The sequence below is a fragment of the Apteryx mantelli genome, chromosome 2 (assembly GCF_036417845.1).
Source record: "Apteryx mantelli isolate bAptMan1 chromosome 2, bAptMan1.hap1, whole genome shotgun sequence".
NCBI lineage: Eukaryota > Metazoa > Chordata > Aves > Apterygiformes > Apterygidae > Apteryx > Apteryx mantelli.
Genome location: NC_089979.1, coordinates 163,687,377 through 163,708,575, shown reverse-complemented (window position 1 = coordinate 163,708,575; position 21,199 = coordinate 163,687,377). Strand labels below are relative to the sequence as shown.

The window sequence follows — 21,199 nt, the reverse complement described above, 5'->3', positions numbered from 1 at the left end:
CACTTCTTGTATCTGCAAGCACCGGGGGTTTGTTAACTTTCTGAAGTTCCTCAGAAAGTAGTTACAGATCTTGAAATATGTAAATGCAGATAATTAAGATGATTAGCACAGACCCTCTCAAACAATATTGTGCTTTCTTGCTGCCAAGTGCTCTAGGTCACACTATGGGACAAGAATAATCTATCAAAACCTCGGTCATCCCAGTGCCAAGAACATGGAAGCAGTTTTTATAATGACGGTCATTTGAGTAGCTGGGGAAACAGACCACAACCATTGCTGGACTTAGCAAGTCCAAACCGGTTCATATATGTGCAAGCTTGATACCAGGGTCCTGCATTTTACTTGATATACATTATATGTATGTTATAAAGTGAAAGCTAAATTATGAGATTACGTTATATGTTTTATTTTTGTAGGCATATTGTTTCAAATCTTAAATATTTTAAAGGGGTTATTAAGTTGCTCATACTCATTACAGATACTGAATGTCTTTTGATGATGCCGTGCAGAAGATTAGTTAGAGAGACAGATGAGATGGGGAGATGGATACCTTGACCTTTAAAACATAATTGTTCTGTTAAATGAATATAATTGTTCTGTTAAATGAATAATAATGAGCATTTCTTGAGGCGGATATCTGTAGCTATCTGAAATGTGATGGCTGAACAGGAGCCAGGGAATTTTGGTACCCTGTAAAACAGGCTTAAGCATGCTAATAAGCCAATATGTCATCATTAGCAATAAGATGCATTTGACTAAATGTAAGGGTGGGATTCTGCTGCTTAAAGACAAGCATCCAATGCCCTTGGAAATATGCCAATGCCCTGGGGCATCTGAGGTGTCCACGTAAGAGTGGCACAACCAGCAGGAGCTGAGGCAGGACACCCTCGGGCAGATCAAATGGCACTAGGTGTTTATGTGTGGGACCTCCAGAGCGGCAGCCAGCTCACAGGTTCACCAACCCAAATGCAGGGTGTCTAAGCTCCCGTTACACTCAAAGGACATCTTGTCAGAACAGCCAGTGAAGGCTGGAGTTAGCTGATCAGCTGTCTATTAGAGAGTAGGTTGAACAGATCTCCATCTACTGAAGCTGGAGCTTAGCCATCTATGCCATTCAGACATCCTGATTTATGTATGTACATGCACTGAATTCCACTCTAAAGGGCCTAGCTGGTGATCAGTTTGGAATTAATAAAATACCTGAAGTTAAGTCCTTATTGCAATGCCTTGTTTAGTATCAGTCCTATTTGTGTCTGTGCACTGGTTCTGATGGTAACATTAAAATCCATCAAAAATCATAGGCAGTACATGGTGTCCCATCAAACAATACTACAGGCTTGCAATGCAGCACTGATATTTTCCAACACAGTTCAGCAGAACAGTTTTTAATCAATTTTTTGTACTTCCAGGCTTTTGAAGATATTTACCTGGAAGACCGAAAAAATATAAAAACCATATTGGAATATGCTGACAAAATATTCACATACATCTTTGTCTTGGAAATGCTTTTGAAATGGGTGGCTTATGGCTTCAAGAAGTATTTCACCAATGCCTGGTGCTGGCTTGACTTTCTCATCGTAGATGTAAGTATCATTTTGCAATATTATGTTTCTTGTGTTGGATTTTATAATGTACAGGAATGTCCTGTAAAGTCTGACAACTTTGCATTTGAAAAATGACAGCTATCACTCTGCTTCTGAGTAACAACCTTGGGTGAACTTAAAAGTAAATTGCCAGACTCGGTATGTAACTGCGCATCCCCAGGATCGGCGTGCCAGCACACAGAAAACGGTGTTGTATCATTACGCAGAGGTGTTACCCTGCTAATTTGAGTCACGTTCCATTTTCGTCCGTAAGAACTCGCTCTTTCTTTTAGCATTTAACGTCTGATCCCACACTCCCGACTAGCACCAGGTCTGGTTACCTCCGACTGCTCTGCACATGACCTCGACACACAAGTCTTTCAGCAGATTAGAGAAGCTGTCCTTGGCATAGTTTCCTGGGGAGGCTGCCAGGGATGCATAACAGTATGTTCAGTACCATCTCCCAAGTATTTACAAGTGAAGGAGTCCAGAAGAAGGTGTGAATAGTCCTCCTGCCAAAGTGATTTCACCATTACAAAACCTTACAAAATGCTCCAAATCTTTGAAATATTGCAATGCTTAGTTCTACTGAAAGGATAAGCCCTAAAATTAAGTAATAGTTCAATAAAAGGGAGCTTGTGCCCCAAGAGCGTTGCTGCTACCAGACATTTCTCCTCCAAAGTTGTATGCGCTTTGGACACCCATGCAGAAAAGGAGAAGGTTAGCACATCAGATCTGGCATTTCACAAGGCCTGGATGGGGAGTCTGTTCAATTCATGAAAAGCCAGAATCACTACATCCTCCATGTGAGATTTAACATATCATCACATAGTATCAATAAGGGAGGCAGTTATTTCCCTAAGGACATTTCTTATTTGCTTGAAGTATTAGTATGGAAGGCTGGCAGAGCTCTGAATGACTGGAACTTATTAAACTTCTGATAAATTATTTTTTCTCCCTTCTACATCTGAACCTTGACTCAAGGCAGAAACTGCACTTTCTTTGGCCCCAATCCAGAAAAGCACTTCAATGGGACGATTTACTTGTTTGAAGTTATGGACATGTCTAAGTGCACTGCTGGATCAGAGCCTTTGGAAGCTTCTCCAGAGCTTTAACAAATTGATTTATAAAAAGGAAGTTCTTTATATAAATTGGAGGTCATAAATTCCTCTTCATATACATGCTTGGAAACCTCTTAAAGGGAAGGCACTCATTTTTCACAGATTAGTTTCAATAGGAGAGGAAGGCCAGGTTTAATTATCTAACCACAAAATTGGAAACCACCAGTTCCTAAGTTATAGTCCAGCTCAGAAAACTGCTCTTTGCTGCGGTTTAGGTCAAGTGATGTAGCTTTTCTTGCTTGGTTTCTCCATCTGTAAAATGGAGCTAATAAGAATCACCTACAATATTATATGGGCTTCCAGGGTTTTGCTACTGTAGTTAGTGTCTGTAATGAGCTTCTGAAGACTAAGAGTGCTGGATGAGGGCTGAATGTTGTCACAGCTATAAATAGGGGGTCTTCCTGGCAGGAACAACAGTTTGCACAGTGTATTTATTGAAACAATTTCAAGCTCTGCTCCGCTTCAATATTAACTATTTCAAATGAGTTCCACAGTTGTTATAAATACGTATATTATGGGGTGACATTTAATTAATACCAAAGGGAGTAAAACAGAAACCAAGCTAAATCCTGCCCTCCTTGCAAAAATCTCCCTTGGAACTGGAACTACTTAAGAATGCAAAGTCAATATGTAACCCAGAAAGTTAGGTACAGATTTGCCTTTTAATGATAGGGTTTATGAGTGTAATGTCAGACTGTAGCGTTAGCCACAGGTAGGCTGGGGAAAGAGGATACACATCCCCTGCTGCAGATCCGGAGCTCGTAGGGTCTAAGACAGTGCTACAGGGGGAAAGGGACCGCAGGTCCCCGAGAGTCTCCATCTCCCTGGTAAATCCCCTCCATAGCCTTCATACTAACCCAGACCACCTGTTTTCTTAGCACACATTTAAATGTTGTTTTTGCAGGTTCCCTAAGCTAGCCAAAAATTGCCTCACCCTTGAGTTGTTTTAGTTAATTAATTGACTTTAGGAAATATCTTGTACTTTGGTGTTCCCAATTAATAAAGCTTTTCCCCTTGCCCCTTTATGTTCTTCAAAGTCATTTTCCAATGCGGATTGTGAGAACCCTGTACTATATTTTTAGCGGGTTTAACAGATGCTCTTCTCCTACCCTATTGCTCGCACACACTTTGCCACTCTGAATTGGCAGAGCAACATGCTATCATTTCTACAGCGCACTTTTTTCTTTAATTTACATTTTCTTTTCCGTTCTTTGAGAACCAAATCGCTGCAACTGAAATGCAGAAGGGAGTGAATGGATGAATTAGATGCTCCAAAAGAAGCAGATGAACCACTTGTCTGATTTTCTCAAATTTATTTGTTTAAAATTATTCACTTAAAAATTCCTGATCTGAAAATTATTCATTAGCAGTTTGGTATCGGTATTCAAAATTCAAGCTGCGATGGTTGATTTTTCATTGGACATGTGAAACCATCTATCATCTGTGTTTTCTCATTGTATAAATGCAACTCAGAATCCTTTTGCTGCTGTGAATAATTCATAAAACCAGCTCAAAATTTGTAAGTATTCTTTAATTCTAAATGGGAAGTGAATAGAGAGGGAATATAAGCATATTGCTGCAGAATTATTATTTTTTTCTGACTTACCCTGCTCTTTGAAAGACCTTTGACACTGATTTGAGCCTGCGGAACAGCAAAGGCTCCATCTCGTATTTGTGGATTACTAAATACAATTCTGGCTTGCATAGCCTGGACATCAAAACACACAGTAATCCACAAACTGAAAGCTATTTTTGCTAGATGTAGAATCCTTAAAGGATGGTCTCTGATAATGGGCCTCTGTGCATCTCAAACAAGTGTGCTAGCATAGCAGAAGAGTAAGAGAGAGCTTTTAAACACATTGCAATACAATAAAGTCCTATCAACAACATTGCAGCAGATTTCTTTGGGAGGAAGGGAGGAAGCAAGCAAGGAATAATCCAACCACAAAAAACAGGCTCATTTTGACTTAGGTTACCTGGGAAAGATGCCATTAGATGTCTGCTGAAATATTGGGTACTCTGAACAAAAAGCACTAATATATACTGTATCTGTACAACAAGTCATCTCCCAGCAAATAGCAACTGTGCTGCTGAAAGTAACCCAAGTCTACACTGCTGCATAGCTTCTCTATGCACATGAATTGGAGTGATGGGGACTGTAAGACCACAGTTATTTTCAATGAGGAAAAAACAGAGACTGTAGTATATCTGAAGTTTAGACAGACATCAATGTCACCATCAGGGATGGTGTTTATGCACAAGCCTCTGTGCTAGGATGCACAGGCAAATATTTTCACAAAGAATAGATATTTACCGAGCATTCATGCAATCAAAACCTCTTCATACAAAGCAGATTAAAAGGGGAGTATGAACTTGGCCAGGGATGAAGGCGTATGGAATTCAAAATGAATGTTTATGAAAACTGTTCTCAACCAGGCGTGTACGGCGATAGGCAGAGACGGCTGGGTATTTAAACAAGTAGCAGATAAACTCCACCGTTTGTGCAGGCTGGTGTCATGTTTGATGTTCCTTTCAATTGTTTCCTCTGACCTATAAATATTATTTTGAGCTTATCTCGTTTGAGCGTGAGCCAATTAATTCTGAGCTATGTCCCAATCTCTGCTGACAGCGGATGGATTATTCCGTTGCGGTGGTCAGTTCAGAAAAGGCATCAATCTGGAGCTTGGCATCATTCAAATGCTGGAAATGTTGCCATCGGCAGCTTCCTTGCTAGCTGATTGTGCCTTGTATGCAGAGGGGAGAGACCAGTATCCTGGAGAAGCTAGCTGTCGCGACAGAGCTCTAGGCAGAGGGATGTAATTGCCCTAATTCATTAGTAAAGCTCAGAAAAAAAGTTGCTGTTAAGTTTCATTGCCTGCAGCATACAGGGAAAAATCCTCTTAAACGGGCGCTAATGTCATCTCTCTACAAAGTCCATTATCAGAAATCCAACATCTTCATTGCAGCTTTGGGGTTCAATTTAATTGGCCAAAAGTTAGTTCAAATCCAGGCTTAAAGGAAACTGATTGTCATTTACTGATTTTGGAGATGCGGGGAGGTGAGGGTTTCTCCACAAATTCTTTCAAAGATCATCACATCTTTCTAAGGTGTGGTGATTGGTGAAAGACATTTTCTTAAGTGATTGCTTTCCTAAAGACGCTGGCATCCTCTTTCCCTGCTGATCGTCTTCAGCAACGGGCCCAAACACTATGTACTGCAGCGGCGATGGGAGGATGATCTAGTCCACAATTTTTGCCCAGATACCCCACCAGTTCTCTCCAGTCGAGTCACCAATGAGAAAAATAGCTTCTTTCATCCCTTTTCCCAGAGAGCCTGTTCTGCCGCTGTGGAGGCAGGTGGCTCACAACAGGTTAAGCAGTATATCTTATCTTCAAAGTAGTTCAAGCCAGGCTCAGCGACAGGTTTTGTGACCAGACTTCTCAAATGAGTTATTCACCAAGTCCACTAGGCAGGATTTTGTAAATGCTCCTGTGGAAGTGAAATAAGCTGTAGTCTTTTCTTCCCCCCCCCCCCTTTTGTGAATGGAGGTAACCGAACACGTTTCTGCGGTTTGCCTGGAGCTGCTGAGTTTGTACTTAGAGATCTGTATCCCCCATCGAGCGACTGGCTGCTTCCAAACTTCCTATTTGCTTGTTTGAGAACTGCTCACGGATGTTCAGTCGTTAAATGCACCATCATTTTCACTGAATGCTTAAGAAACACAGACGTGGTATTTTCCAAGATAGTTTCCTGGAAAGTGCCTGCTCTAAGATTTCTCCTTAGAACACTTCACTGCCAGATGAGTTTAAAAAAACAGCTAATAGTCTTTGGTTTTGAGATGAACAATTTAAAATGGTCTTTCTATCCCTAGTTAAAAATTGAATTGAATTAAATTATGCCCTTGTGGTGGATTGTCTTTAAGTGACAATTAAAAACTTGCCATGTGAAGTAAATATTGATGGCTTATGATTACTTTAATTGTTTTTTCCATCTGTATTCCCTGTTGATTAGCAAGGTGATTTCTGTTTGCTTTACCAGTAATTGCACAATCTGCTATAATGAGTTGTTCCCAAACAGCACTGAAACCCAATTTGTATTCTTTGGAAATTATCTTAAAAGCAAGCGGGTTTCATCTAGCTTTTGTTCTGAAGAGCATATAAGAATAGAATAACAAGAATACAGCCATGTATTCATGTACAGTAAAGTAAAAATGATATAGCCATGTATTCATGTACAGTAAAGTAAAAATAATATAGCTTGTCACTTGAAGGAGCTTCCTATGAGTGAATTTATTAGTGCTCTCTGTGAGCTATCAAAAATCCACAGGTTACAACAGAAAATTATCACATTCAGAGCACATTTTTGTCTAGTTTTAGTCCAGTGCCTCATAGCAAATGCTCTTACAGGATTTTTAAAGATGTCTCAGTGCACATTCTTCCGGACCACTGCTGATGACATAAACCTCCCAGATAAGGAACAAAAGAGAGAATCCCTCTCCTGAAACCAGGGAGCCTTGCTTTTAAGAAGAAAACCAAAAATGCTGTATTACTACATGTTGGCTAATTCAGGTTAAATGAAAAAAAAATCTTCATGAAGAGGAGATAACTGGTTTTAATGTGTGTTAACAGGTCAGCGGACACGTAAATCTCCCTTCTGCCTCCCCACACTTTATCTCGACATAACACGTGCGAAAAATATCCAAATGTCTTGCCTTATCTTGGTTTCCACCTCACATTAGTTACCACATAGACGCTAAAAGGAGTGCAAACCATCCTTTGCCAAGTGAAAACCCAAGCTAGGTTTCAGGCAAGGCGTAGCAGGACAAAGCACACTTGAGCTGGAGGAAAAGAGACAATAAATGAAACCGAGAAGAAAAGTACAGCAGGAAGCATAGCTCACTACCTGCCTGCACATTGCAAAATGGTAGCAGTATGAAGAATTACTTACTAAGGGCGTATTTCAGCTTTTGGGAGCGCTATTGGGGGGGGGGGGAAGCTCAACTCAGATTGTGTCAAGCTAGATTTAACAACCATTTTTATGTCTTTAAATGATTTAAAGATGGAGCACATTTCAATGTGTTTTTTTTAGGAGAAAATGCTTAAAAAGAAAAAAAAATGGATAAAACTCTTGAACTCTTGCATGCAGTCTGCCTGGCCCTTTCTATTGCTATGAGTGTAGCAGCCAGATTCCTTATACAGTGATATTTTCCCTTGCACGGATGTTCAGTGCAGGGAGGGAGAAGTGAACTGTATCTAACAGTCCTGGTGTCCCACACGCTCCATGAAGATGGAGGAGGATTGTCCTACAGTCCTTCTCCCTGACTACCAGCATCACTTGCAGATGGCAAAATGTCATCCCAACAATCTTGAGGCTCCATCCAGCCCATCCGGGACAGTCAGGAATGAAGGGGCTGCTAGCAGGGAAGAGAGGAAGGAAGAGAGGTTGTGGGTGTAAGCAAATTTCCAGCACTGGCTGTCCAGCGTCTGCAGCTTCTCCTCCCTCTCCCATCACTACATGTGGAGGAAGGAGAGAAGTCCTCAGGCGCATAGCCTACAGGCTTGTAGCCTGGCATCCTACCCCAGCATGGCTCTACAACTGGCTTTAGGGTCGTCTGTGATAAGGAAAATGAAGATGAGGACTCCTACTTGTCATATGGCTCTAGGTTGTACTTTCTAGTCAGGTGTCTAGAATCAGGGATCCTATAACTTTTCAGAGTCCCTTTCCGTCCTAGCATAGCCAATATAAATTCAAGATCTACTCAGGCTGAAAAATCCAACAGAGATCATTTTCAAGATAAAATGGTCACATTTCCCATATCAACTTTGTTGGGTTTTTTTGTTTGTTTGCTTTTTCTTACTTGATTTGGAACCTCTGATTAAACAAGTGCTTTACGGAAACCAGCAAACCCAGAACTGCATCTTGTGAAAACAGCCCACCTAGATTTTTCTCTTTTTTTTTTTGCATCGTGTCATATGCAAGTAAGGCTGAGCCTAAACCTGCCCAGAAATAAGCACCCCTTCAGCCCAGCACCTCGGTGGTCCACATGGTCGATGGGGCCGAGTTCCCGGGGAAACGATTGTCTGTTCTCTCAGGAATCACGACGCACACCTCTGGCTTTATAATGCTGCCTTCAAACAGTAAATAATAATAAAGCAGCTTCCTGTCTTCTGACAACAGCATTCAGCAGCAAGAAGGTACCCTGGGATGAATTGTACAGTGGTTTTGTAGAACTTTTTAAGGGGAGAATATCTTTTTTATTCAGCTGCCATAAATCAAGGCTTTCTCCACACACAGTCTGATTGAGAACTAGAACTTCCTTGAGAATGAGGATTTCTTTTTTTTCTCTAAATGCCAGTAGAAATACCAGGCTTTTCAAGCCAGCCACACCCACGCAGCCCACTGGAGATGTGCTCGTTGGAGATGCAGAGCTGTAACATGGAGAAAGCCTTTGGACCTTGGCCAAACTTTGGCTGATCAAGAAGTGTCACGTGGTCCCAAAAAGCCACAGCCATCCCTCTGCCGTCCCTACCTAACGCTGATAAACCGGACCCTGAGATCTGGGGCGATGATGCCTGTTTGCAGTGGACAGGTGAACCGAGAAAGGCTGAAAACCCATTTGGGAAGGGTTGTGTGGGAAAACTGCCGATCAGTCAGAGAGTCGAGCCCTTTGCCTCCTAGCTGGATGCACGTTCCCAGCAGCAGATCATTCGCCTTGCCCTCAAAACTTAGCTGTGGTTTAATTCTTGATTCCCAGCCATCTGCCTTGGGAATTTACTGGGGTTGTTAGAAAAGCCTGAACAGGTGTAAAGGAGGTGACAGATTAAGGGAACAGCGAGACGTAAAGAGGTTCTTCTGGAAACTGCCAGGAAGCAATTAGAATGCAGAAATGATTTATTTAAAAGCATTTAAGCCAACAAGAGTGGCACATGCTGTTTACAACAAGGCTGCCCTCTGAAAGGGAAATATTGCCTCAAAAAGCTTGGACAGGAGAAACAGGAAACAAGCTGAGAACATGGAATATTAATAGAGCTTCACAGCCTTAATCTGAGTGTTAGATGGGGAAAAGAAAGGAGAAAGCGAGAAAAGGAAAAAGGAGAGAAAGAAAAGAGAGAAAGAGAAAGAAAGAAAGAGAAAAGAGAAAGAAAGAAAGAGAAAAGAAAAAGAAAAAAGAGGAAAAGGAAAGGGAAAGGGAAAAGAAAAAGAAAAAGAGGAAAAGGAAAAGGAAAAGGAAAAGGAAAAGGAAAAGGAAAAGGAAAAGGAAAGGGAAAAGGAAAAGGAAAAGGAAAAGGAAGCCAGCCCATAGAGGAAACATCCTGGAGCAAAAAATATGAGTGGGTGATGTAAAAGTCTTTTTGAAACTAAGTTTTGAGACGTAGCGTCTGGCTTTCCGGGAGATAATTTTTTGTTTGTAATTAATCTAGGCACTCATGTGGCCCATCACGTTATATTATGTGAGAGCACTTCACAAGCAGCAATGAACGTACTCCAAGCAGGCACTGTATGTTCGGGAAGCTCTTCATTAACGCGCTTGCAGGCGTGCTTAAGTCTCCAAGCCACAGACTAACTACGGAGCACGAGCCGCTGTATGACCTCAGTACAAAATTTGTGATCTTTATCCGAACGCAAGGATTGTGACTCAAGGACAAGGATATCAGAGCTGAGAATTTGATTTAGGCCACCTTAGTGTCTAGCCAGTGTCCTAATTTTAAGACTTTCCTTTATCTTTCTGCCCCTGATTCACAACATGCAATTTTTTGATTTGCAGATGCAATCATAAAGTTAGGCATCCATGTAGCAGGAAATGCAATGCCAGAGTGAAAAGCTGAACTGATGTTAAAAAAATAAGGGGATAATGAATCAGCACTCATAAATGCTAGATGCTGAAAGGAATACCAACCTCATTACAAGCCTTTCCCATCCAACAGCATTTCAGAGTGGCAGCTAAAGTTCCATGTATTTCAATTATATATGCTAATTCCACTTTCCCTGTAGGTTTTTTGTTTTGTTCTGTTTTGTTTTGTTTTAGGTTTCGGTTTGAGACATAAACCTAATTCTGTTCCTTTTCAAATCAATGGGAGCAGCTTCGGGCCACAGGACAGGCTTTTAAAGACCCTGGGCTGCTACTTGGCCTCTAAAGATCTACCTTTTGGATACTCCTATCCATGGCAGCAACTGACAGGAGAAATCAGAGAGGATTAAAAAGAGGGACCCAAAGTAATCCAAGCTCTCTTTCTTCCACCTTGCTTTTTTTTTTTTTTTTTAAGCACAATTAGAGACGGGTGTTCCCAGAGCATGTAAAAAGCTATTTGAAAGCACTGGAGGCCTGCATTAGCTTAGACTGCTTATAGAGTGCTGCTTTTAAGTGGCCAAAGCTTTCAAACCAGCTGCTGTGTTCCCTTTCGGATATCCTTTCTTCCCCACTCTCTACCCTGTAATTTGAACAAGCAGGTGAATTTGACGAAATCCCTAGCTGCATAAAAAAAACATGTGCTATGGCCCAAATCAGGAAGGATGTCTCATGTTCTCCACCTACGAGAGCAGCTTGCAGGGGTATTGCTCACAGCTGCGTGCTGCAGGAGGGCAGATGTTTCGCAGAGGTTTTCATTGTTCTCAAGGATTTTAGGCTTTAAATTACCAGACGGAGAATTTTTATTATTGCCTGGACAGTACTCCTTGTTCCCTGGGCTCTGCTATTCACTCATCTCTTAGTGGTTATCAAGGGTTAACACAATAGTGAAGTCTATACCTAGTAGCATCTGCCTCTGAATCATGCTTTTTAGGTCTAAGCGTAGCTAGTTCGCTTCCAGCTTTGTCCAGTGGACACTCCCTAGTTGTCTGAAATGATGTGCTTTTAGGCTGGCAAGAAGGAACATGAAAAAGGAAGGAGCGGCCCCTATTCCAGCTCAAACCAATCTCCTTGTCATAGGAAACTCTGTCAGACTCGGATGAAACGCAGCTCTCAAAGAGCGTGCCTTCCTCACTATGGGAGCCAGCATGGTTTCATGGCTAGGAAGCGCGTGCATGCTACTGATATGCTTTTGAAATGTGTGGATATAGAAAAGGAACTAGAGAATAGAAAGTAACTCCTCTACTGGTATAAATGCAGTAGCTTCTTGGGAAAACCAGTATGTGATCTTTTGATTAAAGCTGTTTCCCCTGTGCATGCTGAAAGGAAGCTGAATTATTGCACTTCCTAATTTATAAATGTGTTCTTCTGCAACCTTAAAATTCTCTTTAGACAACTTTACTGGGGTTCACATCGGTTTACATCACCAGTTTCTTAAGTCACTGTCAGACAGTGAAGACACATATACCTATTATATGTCTTTATCTCTGTATGTTCGTAATGAACAGTTTCAATAGTCCAAAAGATGCTGCATATATGTCAGCTTGTGAATTATAGTGAACACCGATGTAGAGTTCTTTAAGAGATTAAAACAGTTTGATAGCTTAAAGAGTACACCATAAAGCCTACCATTTTAAAAGCAGCTCACTTTCCTGGCCCCTGCCTTCAGTCTGCTTCTCTGGGGTGACAGTGAATGCTTGGACACATGGCACACGTTCGCCTGTATGTAGAGAAAACACTTAGCGTGGGGGAATTTAATACTAATGAGTGTCACTTGGGTACAAATACATGTGCTGCATGATCTCAGGAACATGACCATATCCCTGTAAATATTGAGTCTGAATAAGTGACAGTTACTGAAAAAGCCTGCTGATTCCTGGATAAGATTTTTTTTTTTTTTGGCCAATTATAATCTAGTAGCGGATTGTCAAAATGATTAAGAAATTCAGATATTAATCTCATTAGAAGCATCTTAGCAATAACTTTAAAAAGTTGCTAATCAGGCTAGCCTCTTTCCAGAGATCATTGCCTATATTCTAGCAGTCTGAATGCCTTGATTTTTCTTGCTTTTGCCCTGGAAACACATGTGTATGTTGTACAACAGGGCACTCTAAACACATGCTGATAGTTCCACCGAGCCCCATAGATGACAGGAGGTCTCCTTTTAAAACACCGGACATGGGCCTGGCAATCCCTGTGGCTGGCATTTCGAGTGCTTAATGCAGTCACACAATTTGAAAGCTCTCATTTTTGTCTTGAGCATAACATTGGAAAGGGCAAAAATGAAAGAGATGGGGTTCACTCATCTCTCCCTTTACGCAGCTCCAGGAGGCTGCTGTACAAACCCTGCTCTGTTCAGGTTCTGTCATCCTCCCAGCACGGGAAACCTATACAGATAAAATTAGAAATCTATACAGATAAAACTGTCCCTGGGCAAAGAAAGTAAATAACAGGGTCAATAAACTTCCCCAAATGCCAGGATTAGAAAGAGCTCAACACCGAGCACCTCTCTAGAGCGGCAAGAAGAAGCCACGGTGTGCAGGAAGCATCAGACGTGGCTTTGCCCGGCACCCTAGGGCTTTGCTGGGAAAGTCGGCCACTGAGTCAGGTGGTAAATGCTGCCTGTTTCAGGGGCTGAGTCCGTGGAAGAAATGTTGGGAAGCCACCGATAGCACTGAGGCTGAGCTCTTGCTTGGCTGTACTGAGAGGAGGAACTGAAATCCTAGCCTCCCACGATGGGAATTTTGCCATTAATGTCAGCGGAGTCATGACTGCGTACACTGACTTAAAAGGACAATTCACTTCACTTACTGGTCCTCATTGCTGGCTAAGTTGTAAGCAGGAGCTCATGATAAATAGGAATTTCCAGTCAAGACATTGTCCTAGGGACTGAAGCAGAATAAATGGCAAGTGAAGGTAGATACAGAACAGCCTACAGCTAACAGGCACATGGAAGGTAGTATTTCTTGACTGAGTTAAGGAAAGGAAAGTTTAGACAGAAGATCTGTGAAAACTTCTTAGTAAGATCTAGCAGGTGCTGAAAGAAACACTCTGGGGATACACTAGAAGCAGAACATCTGCAAATAAGGACAATAAAAAGGCTTCTTGGGTCAGAAGAAGTGCACAGGAGGAAGAGGACTCTGCAGCTTACCCGTTAGCCCACTTGCCACAGGAGGCGATGGCCCAAGCCCAACAACAGATGGTGCATTTCATGAGAGAGAGTCCTAGGCAATAGTGACTCCTTGGGGTTTGACTCCGTTTCATAATATTATGGTGCTGCCTGGCCTTCAGAGGCATTTTTTTCCTGAAAAACCTACAAACCAATTTGCAAAACAGATATTGAAAGAATTTGAAATATGTGCAATATTGAGAAACTGGAGTTTGCGTTGACTCTGGAGTTGTTTTCCAGGTTCTGGGAGGATTCTGATACCAAACAGACCACAAGACAGAAACCTGGAGTAACTCGGGGCTGCATAGCCTTGTAACAGGAAAAAAAAGTATCAGAAACAGCTGACTTACCTTTCTCTGTGATTATGTGAGGCAGTCAGCATCAATTTTGAAAACTGCTTGATTTTTTTCCTAAAAATAGCCTTCCGGGTCACTTTTAATCAAGTCAAAATGGCCAAGTCTCTGCTTTAGTGATTCTCCTATAAACAATATTTGACGGGGATACCTTCAAAATCTACAGTCAAGCATTTAAACGAGTTGTCTCAGGCTGATTTCTGACTCCAACCTTGTAAATCACCACCAAATATCACACAGCTTCACGGCCTAATCCTCTGAATAGATATCTAATGCTGTGTAAATCTGTGTCAGGAGGACAGCAGCACCTGTGATGCATTTCAGGGTGACATTTATGGCACTCTGGAGAAAATGGTAACCCGCTCAGACCCAAAGTCTGGTCTTGCAGGATTGGAACAGGACATCTGCCCCGAGAGAAGGGAGAGTTATAGGACATAAATCTGGGACTGAGGGAGGAAGAAAGCAGAAGCATGTACCAGGCAATCTGAAAACCTTCAAAAGACTTGACTTTCAGTCATCACGGGTGAAGACAGTGAAGAAGAAGGGTGTCGGGTGCTCTGTATTTGACTCATTTTTTTTTAATCTATACATTCATTTTACAAATGAATGAGCTCTCCTTGGAACATATGAGCATACATATCTTGGTTTCTATCATATAGCATAGTATTTTTCTTATACCTCCAGCCTTTCTGGGTAAGAAGCTCTAAGGCTTTGTGGAGTTAATGCCATTTTCTGGACTAAACTTTCCACCAAGGATAGGAATATGTGCCACAGTGGTACTTTTAACAAGATACCTCAAAAATGCCAATTATATTACAATTTTAAGAGGTCTTAGTAGAATGATTCTAGTATATAAGCATACTGCTCATCTGCTAACTGCTATTAGCCAAATCTTTTCTCCTTGTTTAGGCACCATTCTCATTAAAGTCAATTGGAAGAGCAAATAAAAGTTGCAGGCTTTGGACTGTATGTTAATGAAACTTCAGAGTACAGGTCATAATCATAAAAGCCCTGCTAGTAGAAGATAGACATTGCTAGACTGCACGCTACCACAAAATGGGTGCTGCCTCAGTTTAAGAGCATTGGCATGTTTAAAGTGTTTTTCAAGAGACTTCCCCCTTTCAGAGCCAGGCTTCCATATTTAACTGTGAGCTCTGACTGAGCAGGATTTAGGAGAAAGAAAAGCATTACTCATGAATATATGAAACCTATAGCAGGATTTACTGTAAAATAACTCCTTCTGTGCAAACATGTCATGGGTTCAAGTCTTTCAAGAGCTTTCTTAGGGAAGGAAACAGTCTGATTGTCAACTGCAAGGTTCTTAAAGCATATTCACCGCTAAAATGAGAAAGTGTTTGTTAGCAGACCTTCCTTCCACATCAGCCACCGGATCTGTACAAAGGAGGTGAGTTTGTGTCACACCTTGTTAAATAGCGGCATGTCGAAGCATGACAGCCAGCCTCTGTGCCACTTTGTCGTCTGCAGAGTCAGGCTGACTCATCCCGGCAGATATCCAGCCCATTGCATCCAACCCAGTCTTGGAGTCTCCTGGACCTTCTGCCCTTAGCCTTGCTGCAACCCCCATGCCACAATAAAGCCAGCAGTAGGTAAATAATTAATCAAATTGAGCCAGTTTTGCAAAGACGCTTAGCTATGCAGGCAGTACTGAACACAAATGAATATATATTGAGGCGAAAGCATGCACTATTTAGGACGCTAGCCTAGGATTCAGGAGACTGAGCTGGTCATATCCTGCCTTATCACAAACCTCATGGGTGATGTTGGGCTGGTCACTCGGTGGTCATGTTCAGAGAAAAAATCATCCCATCCTAAAACAGATGGGATGATTTCCCACCAGAGTTGACTATCTTCATGGGGAAGCTTAGAGGTTGCTTTTAGATTAAGCACCTATTTTTTATGTAGGGTAGAAGAATCTGAGCTTTTAGGCTTAGTTTCTATCTTTTAAATGACAATAAAGCACATTTCTTTCAGGTTTAGTTTTGTATAGTCAGTGTAAGATACTCAGATACCATGATAACTGAGGCTGTGAAAGTAGCTAAAATAAGATGGGAGTAAGGGAACTGTCAAGAGCAGCAGCCATAGGTCTCTTTCTTCTGAGAAAAGAACAGGTTATTAAATATGGGGGTTAATTATGGTTCCTTTTTTAATACATGCAAATCAGACTGATGCTTATGGTGTTGGAGAACTGTTTTATTTCTCACTCCCTGGTCGGTAAGAATTTGGGTTGTGAACACTGATTTCAACATGCAAAATCTGTTTACTCCATATATTTGTTCATCTGACTGGTAATCTCAACTGCCATTCGGTTCACACAGATTCCAGTTCTGTGCCTGATAGCATCCACATTTATGACCAGCTGGGCACTATGAAAGCTCTGAGAACAAGAAGAGCATTGAAATGCCTCCATGCTTTCTCCAGATTTGAAAATAGATAGTTTATTTCAAAGAAATAGTCTTTAAGGGGGAATGAACCTTAATGCTGAGCACCTGTCGAGTTTACTTCCCCTTTACAGGCTGTGTAGGAATCCGAGTAAAGTGAAAAAGTGCAGAATAAAGCAGTCATCTGTACATAATTCTTTTAAAAAGCCTATGATATAAAGTCAGATCTATTGCCAATCTAGAAGACTTGTTTTCTAATCAGTAAGTTTAAGATTGGTAATTGAACAGTAATTCTAAAATCTTTTATCCCTGCTAGGAATGGTTAGATCTTACATGTGCATGGAATGGTTCATCTGGAAATCCCTAAATTATAACACTTACGTGACTCATCATATTTCAAAAGTGGAGGGTGCTCACACACCTTCCTAAGTGTACAGAAAACCTACAGCACTGGTGTCACGGAGTGATGGTTTTGTAGCAATAATCTCTTTTTTGATCCACTTTGTGCAAGCTGATGTTAAAAAGAGTTCTGTGTGCTTAGTTAAAAGAAAAAAGGCACCTTTAAAAGTCTGTATTTCTATAAAGTTTGGATTAAACTAGAACTAAAGGTTTCATGAGCTGGAAAGAATTCTATATATGTGTGGATGTAAAACCTCCTTTTTACTGCATTGGTCTAATGTAATGGCTTCCATTTAAGGGTTTTTTTCCACTGTTCCACTAACCAGCTGTTTCTTTTCAGAAAGGAAAGGCAGAAGAGAAGGAAAATGGCAGAAGTCTACTAATAGATTGGATTTTTGCTTTGTGTCTCCATGCAGGTCTCTTTAATAAGCCTCATAGCTAACACACTTGGATACTCCGAGATGGGTCCCATTAAATCCCTCAGGACCCTCCGAGCTTTGAGACCATTAAGAGCATTGTCACGATTTGAAGGGATGAGGGTAAGAGTAAATAAAGCACCAATCAAAGCTCAACTGTGTGGCATCAAGCATGTAACAGGGCCCTATTGCACTTAGTTTTGTCTTCATTCAGTCTGCAAAAGGAAATGAATGATAAAGCTGTATCAAAACAACAAAATCAGAAATCCCTCCTTTGTCTTGGTTGCAGTTGTATCATTGCAGCTTTATCCCCTGGTGGATTTCACGATAAACTAATCCCACTGCATAACTTGTCATATTGTGTTTTTAAAAACAGCTTTTTGGCTGAGGAGGCATCTGACTAACAATTACCTCTCAATTATAAGGCGTATCAGGGGAATAACAGAGCCACAAGTTTACTCCCTGCTTTTGACATGCATTAAAATGAGACTGACTGGGAAAGTTCTTAAGGACTTTTTCGCTAATCATTAAAGGAAAAACTAGAAATGCCAAAGATATGGAAAGCAAATGAACAAATTTACAAAATCTTTTCTTTGAATATATTTCAGTTTTAGTGTGGAATGTCAGGATTAACATTATAACCAGTAACTTCTGTTTGCTGCTCTGTCTTGTATTTCTGTTTTTCTCCCTTCTGCATTGCTTTCCCTACATAACTGTATCCACACAACATACCTGTTTATTTGTTAAGCCTACCTACTATGCTAATCAAGGACGGTCTAGATTGGGCTTTGTTTATTTAACTCCTTGCACCATGCGTGACTTGCAAACGATGACAACTGTTATCTATATGAGCCGAGGTTACTGCTAACCTTGCAGGTCACGTAGCAAGATAAAGCAAATCTCTGTATGGCACCTCCTCTGCAACCCATGAGCACCGCTTTCATGATCTGTGGGCATAATTACATGTAAGATAACTTATGTTCTGTCTGGATGGAGAACCCAAATCTCTCTACCAAGCCAAAGAAAATGGTACAGCCTTAAAACCGAGGTATATTCAGGGTAGAGCTTTCCTGTAGACAAATTTTGGTCTGAATCATCAGTGACTAAAATGTGTAGTTCATGCACTGAACTTCTAGCAGTTAGATGTCCTCCTTGCAATACTTCTGCAGTGAGACAGATAGAGGGCTAAGTGAGCCTAGAATCTGAGACAACCCAGGAAATACAGCTCAATAGAACAATTTTTGAGAACTTTTTACTGCTGTACTCCTTGCTTTGCCTGTTCTGTGGATGACTAGAATTAGAGATCCATGGCTTTGTCCTACAGACCTTGTGATTCTCTAAATCACATCATTTCTGTGAATGAAGTACAGCCAAACCTAGCTGCAGACCACTTTTCTCTATATTGGTACTAACAGAGAAAGGTTCAAGAGGCTCTATTCATCTGGGCATCCAAACCTGGATTCTTTTGTTCACCACGCTCCTTTCAGCAAACACAGGCAATGTTTTGCAGGTTATTCACAAAATAAAAACAGAAGCAACACTGCAAATCCTCAGCCAGTACAAAGTGATGTTGCACTACCAATGTTACTAAAGATGCTCACTCTCATGCCATCTGATGATTTCAATCCATGTCTTTATTAAACATATGTAAGCTGAACAAAAGTTGGTTTCAACAAAAGTTGCAATTGTTTAACTACCAGAGTGATTTGTGCACGGGCTCTCTCATATAAATTTAAATCTGGCTTATAAAGGCTTAGCTTCTATTGGCAGATTTGCAAGTTCAAGTGAAACTCCTTTAATGTATTTTAAGCTGACATAAGAAAGTTCACTCATGACTTTGCATTGGTTTAACTAAATAGGATTCAAATCTGAAAAACACTGGGCGGACTAGCTCAAAGCATAGGAAAAGTGAGAAACTGAAATAGTGAAGAAATAGTATGAAAAAGCTCACATCTCTGTCAAGAAGCTTTCTGAGAACAGCAAGAGTCTGGTTTGGTGGAGATCCTACATGTTGTAAACACATGCTGCTGCATCAGCCCAGCAAGTTTCATTCCTAACATGCTCATACCCCAGGTGCCTGGTACAACATCCTTTTTCTTCACTGTACCACTGCTGCAGCTGAAATATATTCAGTCTTTCTGAGCTATTGGAGGTAGTGAATTAGCTTGTAAATTATGATAAAGTGTAATTGAGAATACGTGCTATTGGCAAATCAAATCATCTTATTTTTAGTATGTCTAACCATACTTAACATGACTAGGGACAGTAAGACCTTTCATTATTAGGAGTTCATATGCTCCAGAATGCACAGGAAAATTGCCAGCACAGTGATGGATAATGATAATGTTGAGATGCAAACCCTGACAGTAAGAAAATAATAATAGTTTGCTCTTCCATAATATCCTTTGCTTGAGGATCTCAAGGATGTCTGCATGACTAGAAGAGGAGCAAGAAATTTCTCATTTAAACATCAGTGAGAAACTTAGTTTATTAATGCTGTATCTAGGTTTTGGAACCAACTGGCCCTGAGGCAAAAACATGGGGCAGTTTTTGGATGGCCTGCAGGACCTGTTGCCATTCGACGTCAGGCCTTTCCCTGTCTTTAAAGGGACTGAGAGCTGTCTGAGTTTGATGCAAGCCTCAGCACCTACCAAACCAACAGGAAGGTCTGCAAAATAAGGCAGAAGTGTTCCCATCCTGCCCCTCTCTCCCCAAAGTTGACCCCAAGGAAAGTAGTATCCCACCTGGCAGTTACAGCAGACCCTGGGGTTTCCATGCATGTGCATGACCTCACGTCACCAACCACCTTCCAGGATATGTTAGAGCACAGAGTAAATTAACTTAGGTCTGCCTGTCCCAAATCATGCAGTCTCCTGTGTCTGCCCATCCCTTGTCCATCAAGGAATTATTTCAGAGGTACCACTTCCCTGCAAATCTCTTCCCAGCAACAAATGCTATTGCAGTATTTTAGAAGGATAGATAGGATGATTATGGACTATTTAATGTGAAGATGATACGAGGCAAAGTCATGGTGAGGCTGCTACAAGATGCATTCAGTAAAGAAATAGCATAATTAATGCTAGTTAGCATGATTTCATGGGAATAGGTCTTGTAAAACTGATATGGTCCTTTGATTTGATTACAAATTATGCTGATGATGGTAACTGTACTGATATAACATCCTTAGATTTCAGAGAGGAATCTGATACCACAGGACATTCTGATGAAAAAATGAGCTTTGTACCAAGCCAAGTAAACATTCTCTAAATTAATTTAAAAAGGATGATGTATCTCAAAAAAGTAACTGTAAACAGTGATGAAACTGTAAATTCTGTGATGAGTGTCTCAGGGCGAGTGATCCTTTGGAATAAAAGCTGTCCTTAATCTGGACTTTAACAGCGTCTGGAAGAAAATATAAAATCTTTGCTGACAACGCCAGACATAAAGTGAGCGGAGTAGTAAGTGATATTACAGATAAGGGAATTATACTGACTGATTGGGATCACAGGGAAAAACAGATCAGTTTTACAACATGCATTTTAATAAAACCAAATACATTGTATGCACAGAAAGAGAGGAAATAGGTCACTCTGGGGGATGGTTCTTGGAAAACGGTGGCTGAAAAGGACTTAGGGATCAGGATGACAGGTCAGCAGGACGTGAGCTTGTGGGGTAATCAGATAGATGAGGTGACTAGGCCAATCCCTCAGTACACAGGGAAATAACCAAGCAAACAGAGGGAGAGGGCAGTGCTCCACAGAGCTTTACTGCAGGCAGCACTGGAATCATGGACTTCCCCCATCCCTACTGGAAATGGGATGTTAGAAATGGGAAAGGTTCTGCAAAGAGCTATGAGCATGACTCAAAACCTGAAAGAAACATGACAATTAGAAAGCAGCTTAGTTTGTTTAAT

The 21,199-nt window shown here is 41.1% G+C and overlaps 1 protein-coding gene across 1 annotated transcript in view; it reads left to right on the top strand.

Moving 5' to 3' along the window:
- LOC106490283 (sodium channel protein type 5 subunit alpha) overlaps positions 1 to 21,199 on the top strand; it is a 173,903-nt gene that overhangs the window by 135,557 nt on the left and 17,147 nt on the right. The window contains exons 20-21 of the mRNA XM_067291977.1: positions 1,410 to 1,583; positions 17,287 to 17,409. Coding sequence (XP_067148078.1) covers positions 1,410 to 1,583; positions 17,287 to 17,409 — 297 coding nt within the window. The remainder of the gene's footprint in view (positions 1 to 1,409; positions 1,584 to 17,286; positions 17,410 to 21,199) is intronic.